This window comes from Amphimedon queenslandica, unplaced genomic scaffold (assembly GCF_000090795.2).
Source record: "Amphimedon queenslandica unplaced genomic scaffold, v1.1 AMPQUscaffold_13220, whole genome shotgun sequence".
NCBI lineage: Eukaryota > Metazoa > Porifera > Demospongiae > Haplosclerida > Niphatidae > Amphimedon > Amphimedon queenslandica.
This window is the reverse complement of record NW_003546544.1, coordinates 41,357-43,080: the sequence shown is the minus strand read 5'-3', so window position 1 is coordinate 43,080 and position 1,724 is coordinate 41,357. Positions and strand designations below refer to the sequence as shown.

The 1,724-nt window shown below is 39.7% G+C and overlaps 1 protein-coding gene across 1 annotated transcript; it reads right to left on the bottom strand.

Annotated features, from left to right (window-relative positions):
- Window positions 1-789: 789 nt before the first annotated feature.
- Window positions 790-1,704, bottom strand: LOC109584323 (neurotrypsin-like). Its single transcript, XM_020000018.1, has 3 exons — window positions 1,485-1,704; window positions 1,319-1,431; window positions 790-1,264 (listed from the first exon to the last, which is right to left on the bottom strand). Exons 1-3 carry the CDS (start codon window positions 1,535-1,537, stop codon window positions 1,056-1,058), a joined length of 375 nt encoding a protein of 124 aa, XP_019855577.1. The 5' UTR covers window positions 1,538-1,704; the 3' UTR covers window positions 790-1,055.
- Window positions 1,705-1,724: the final 20 nt, after the last annotated feature.

The following is a 1,724-nucleotide window of genomic DNA, read 5'->3' as shown; positions in this document are numbered from 1 at the left end:
AATGAAAATTAATTATGTTTTTTCTAAATAATGATAATAATAATAATTAAGGAGGTGTGCCAAACCAGTGGTTATAGCTGTCAAAATTTTAGCCAGAATCAACTCAGACTTTTCTACATAGCATAAGGACATCATTGTGCATCGAAAATGTACTAAAAATGACATCAGTTCAGTAAAACTAGCCCCATTATAATTTATACCGTGTATATAATAAAAACAATTATTATGCATCAACAGCTCATCTAAAGTCACTGTTATTGGCCTCGCCTACGCGAGGTATAGGTAGTTGTTGTGTCTGTCTGTCTGTCATTCATTCATTCTGTACAACTGAAATTTGTCTTTAATAAACAATAACTTTAGCACAGCGTGTTCTAAGCTCCTAGATCTTTCTTTTTGACTTGGAAAAGTCTTTCTTAACTGTTTTGTGTTGCTCAAATACAAGTGCTAGGTACAGAAGCTTCAACTGAAGTAAGAAAATCGAGTAGTTGAGCCAAGTTCCGTTGTGTTGGAACTTTAGAGATAGCTGGTAGCATTTTTCAGTAGATTAGAACATGGCCTTCAAATAATATGAACAGATTTCTCTAAATCTTACTTGAAGAAGAGTTATACTTACTTGAAATTATTGAGGTCACTCGTTTGTGAAGCGCTAGAGCAACAGCTTGGTGGGTTATAGGTACTAAAGCAGTGGCGTAGCCAGGATTTTTGAAAAGAGGGGGCAAGCTGTGCGGCGCGCGAAGCGCGCCGCGAAATTTTGCGGAACCACGCCCTTTTAAGGCGTTGCCACACCTATTTTTCAACATGGCGGACTTCTTGACCGATCATAAGCAACGTTGAATACCTTTTCAGCCTTATAATGGCATCATAGAAAGACTGCTTTGGCCTTTTCCTTTCATATGTAAGTTTTAGAACAGCTTTTCCTTCCAAAAGCAGCTTATTATTTGATTATTTTTAAATTTTGAGTTTAAAAAAAGGGGGGGCAATTGCCCCCCTTGCCCCCCCCTGGCTACGCCCCTGGTACAGACTGTATCTACTCACAGTGACCCATTCACTGTTACTCACATTGTTCCAATGCTCCAAGCAGCTGCCCCAGTATACCCCAGCTGCCTACAGGCTCTATCAGCCATGATCTTATAATCACCATAGTACGAGTAAGCACTGAGAGAGCCCCATGATCCCCTGATGTATATCTCCAGTCTACCCTCCGATGGATACTGCCCATCGACCAGTCTCACCTGACCGATGTAGTAGTTAACGGTGGAGTATGCTGGTGGGCATTAAATAGAATAGGTGAGCATTAAATAGAGTATACTATACTTACAGCAATTAACTGAGAGTGATTGTGTACAGTAAGTTACTTCTCTTGGACACCATAAGATATGGGGTTGTCCTGATCTACAGCGAGGACTGTACTGTCTACTGTCACCAGTGGAACTACAAGAAATAACAATAAACTAATTAATGTACGTGTATAGATGTGTCCTTACACTAGTGTGTAATTGTTAAGCTGATCGTATCCCAGCTGCTTGCAGAGTGTCATTGCATTAAACAGATCAAAAGAAGTTGATCCACAAACATTCAACCATTCCTTATTTAGAGTATCATTACCCTCCCCATAAGACACTTGGACCACACCCACTGAACTAGAACCAACCACAGTCAACTGACGAACCTCTCCTAATCTAGGCCTCACTGGAAATAATAATAATAATAGTTAATTATTTAAT

Excerpts from the sequence above, each read along its gene's own strand:
- LOC109584323 (XM_020000018.1), bottom strand. The coding sequence starts at position 1,537 with ATGACACTCTGCAAGCAGCTGGGATACGATCAGCTTAACAATTACACA. Across the intron at positions 1,432-1,484 it reads CTTAACAATTACACACTAGT|TTCCACTGGTGACAGTAGAC; the intron begins GTAAGGACACAT and ends TATTTCTTGTAG. Across the intron at positions 1,265-1,318 it reads ATCACTCTCAGTTAATTGCT|CATACTCCACCGTTAACTAC; the intron begins GTAAGTATAGTA and ends AATGCCCACCAG.